At 40.1% G+C, this 1909-nt stretch overlaps 1 protein-coding gene across 1 annotated transcript in view; it reads right to left on the bottom strand.

The window, feature by feature from the left end:
• Positions 1 to 766: 766 nt before the first annotated feature.
• Positions 767 to 1909, bottom strand: part of LOC107662525 (ranBP-type and C3HC4-type zinc finger-containing protein 1-like) — a 5316-nt gene continuing 4173 nt past the window's right edge. Inside the window, exons 5-6 of the mRNA XM_016452586.1 lie at positions 1409 to 1499; positions 767 to 1331 (exon numbers count right to left, since the gene is read on the bottom strand). Coding sequence (XP_016308072.1) covers positions 951 to 1331; positions 1409 to 1499 — 472 coding nt within the window. The 3' untranslated portion in view covers positions 767 to 950. The remainder of the gene's footprint in view (positions 1332 to 1408; positions 1500 to 1909) is intronic.

The raw sequence follows: 1909 nt of genomic DNA, 5'->3' as shown, positions 1-1909 counted from the left end.
TTTTGCTCAGGTGCTGTGTAGAGAGAGGGTGTGTGGACGCTGTTACTGGGAGATTGAGTGGAGTGGATGTGTGCGTACATCAGTGTCATATAAGAGCATCAGCAGGAAGGGATCGGGTAATGAGTGTTGGTTTGGATCAAATGATCAGTCCTGGAGTTTGTTCTGCACTCCCTCCAGTTACTCATTCATACACAATAACGTACAGACTGCTCTCTCTGTGAAGTCCATCAGCAGTAGAATAGGAGTGTGATAATGATGATGAAAACAGAAAGAGGAACTGGAACATTCACACACTACCGTTCAGAAGCTGGGGTCAATATATTTTGTTTTTGTTTAAAGAAATGTATTTTATTCCACAAGGCTGCATTAAATTGATCAAAGTGACAGTAAAGACGTTCATAATGTTACAAAGGATTTTGATTTCAAATAAATGCTGCTCTTTTGAATTTTTTATTCATCTGTGAATCCTGAAAAACAAAATATATCAGTTTCCACAAGAATATAACTGTTTCCAACACTGATAATAATCAGAAATGTTTCTCGAGCAGCAAATCATATTAGAATGATTTCTGAAGATCATGTGACACTGAAGACGCTGAAAATTCAACTTTGATCATTTAAATAAATTACGGTTTACAATATATTCACATAGAAAACAGATATTTTAAATAGTAATAATATTTCACAATTTTTACTGCATTTTTGATCAAATAAATGCAGCCTTGATGAGCAGAAGAGACTCTTTCAGAAACATCTCACACATTTGCACAGTAGCATAAGTACTAGTATAAAAAGAAGCCTGATTTAACGAGAGACAGAGACTGGCTTGTAATGATACTGTGAGTGACACAATGACCTGAATATACCAGGAAAGACACTTAAATAATTCCACTGTCGTAAGGGAAAAAATGTAATGTTGCATTTTTTTATACAAGTAAAACATCCTCTATTCACTCATCTTCGGCCGCTAGAGCAAGCATTTTTGGACCGTGCCAAACAGCTGTGAGTGACCTGAGCGGACCTGTGCTGCTGTGGCTAAGGCGGGAAGGTAAGGTGCTGTAGCCTCTCCAGTCGTGGCTGCCGGGGCCGCTGGGGGCCGGTGTGGGGCCGAGCGAGGTGTTCAGCGGCGCTATTGCAGTCGGCATCGACACACCGTTCTCCTGCTGCTGCTGGCGACTGAGGCAGGCGTGACGAGCAGACAAGAGATAGAGAAACGCAGTGTCGCCGTCCCTGTAGATGCCATACGACGCTAGAGACCGTCCGTCAGAGCACAGACACTGAGCGATGACCCAGCGCTGCACCCTGGGGTGGAAACCATACTCAACAAACATCTGCAAGAGACAAACACACCATCAGATCAATCCAACACATCAGATCTGACTTCAAGACGTGCTTTGATCTTTCCTACCTGCTGCTTCAGAGAAGCGACGGTCACGTGAGGGTGGACTTTCACTGTGACACAGCAGGAAGACGACGCATCTTCTACAACCACAGCTAAGCTGAAAAAAAAAAAAAAAAAAATCACATCTGTGAAATCTGTCACCATCAGGCTTTTATGCATCTTTATGTACACTACCGGTCAAAAGTTGGGATCAGTAAGACTTGAAATGTTTTTAAAGAAGTCTCTTCTGCTCATCAAGGCTGCATTTATTTGATCAAAAATACAGAAAAAAAAAAACAGTAATCTTGCAAAATGTTATTATAATATAAAATAATGATTTCTATTTTAATATCCTTTAAAATACAATGACAAAAGAGAAAAAAAAAAAAAAAAAAAATCACATCTGTGAAATCTGTCACCATCAGGCTTTTATGCATCTTTATGTACACTACCGGTCAAAAGTTGGGATCAGTAAGACTTGAAATGTTTTTAAAGAAGTCTCTTCTGCTCATCAAGGCTGCATTTATT

This window comes from Sinocyclocheilus anshuiensis, unplaced genomic scaffold (genome assembly GCF_001515605.1).
Source record: "Sinocyclocheilus anshuiensis isolate Anshui unplaced genomic scaffold, SAMN03320099.WGS_v1.1 scaffold1152, whole genome shotgun sequence".
Taxonomy (NCBI): domain Eukaryota; kingdom Metazoa; phylum Chordata; class Actinopteri; order Cypriniformes; family Cyprinidae; genus Sinocyclocheilus; species Sinocyclocheilus anshuiensis.
This window is presented reverse-complemented; position numbering and strand designations above follow the sequence as displayed.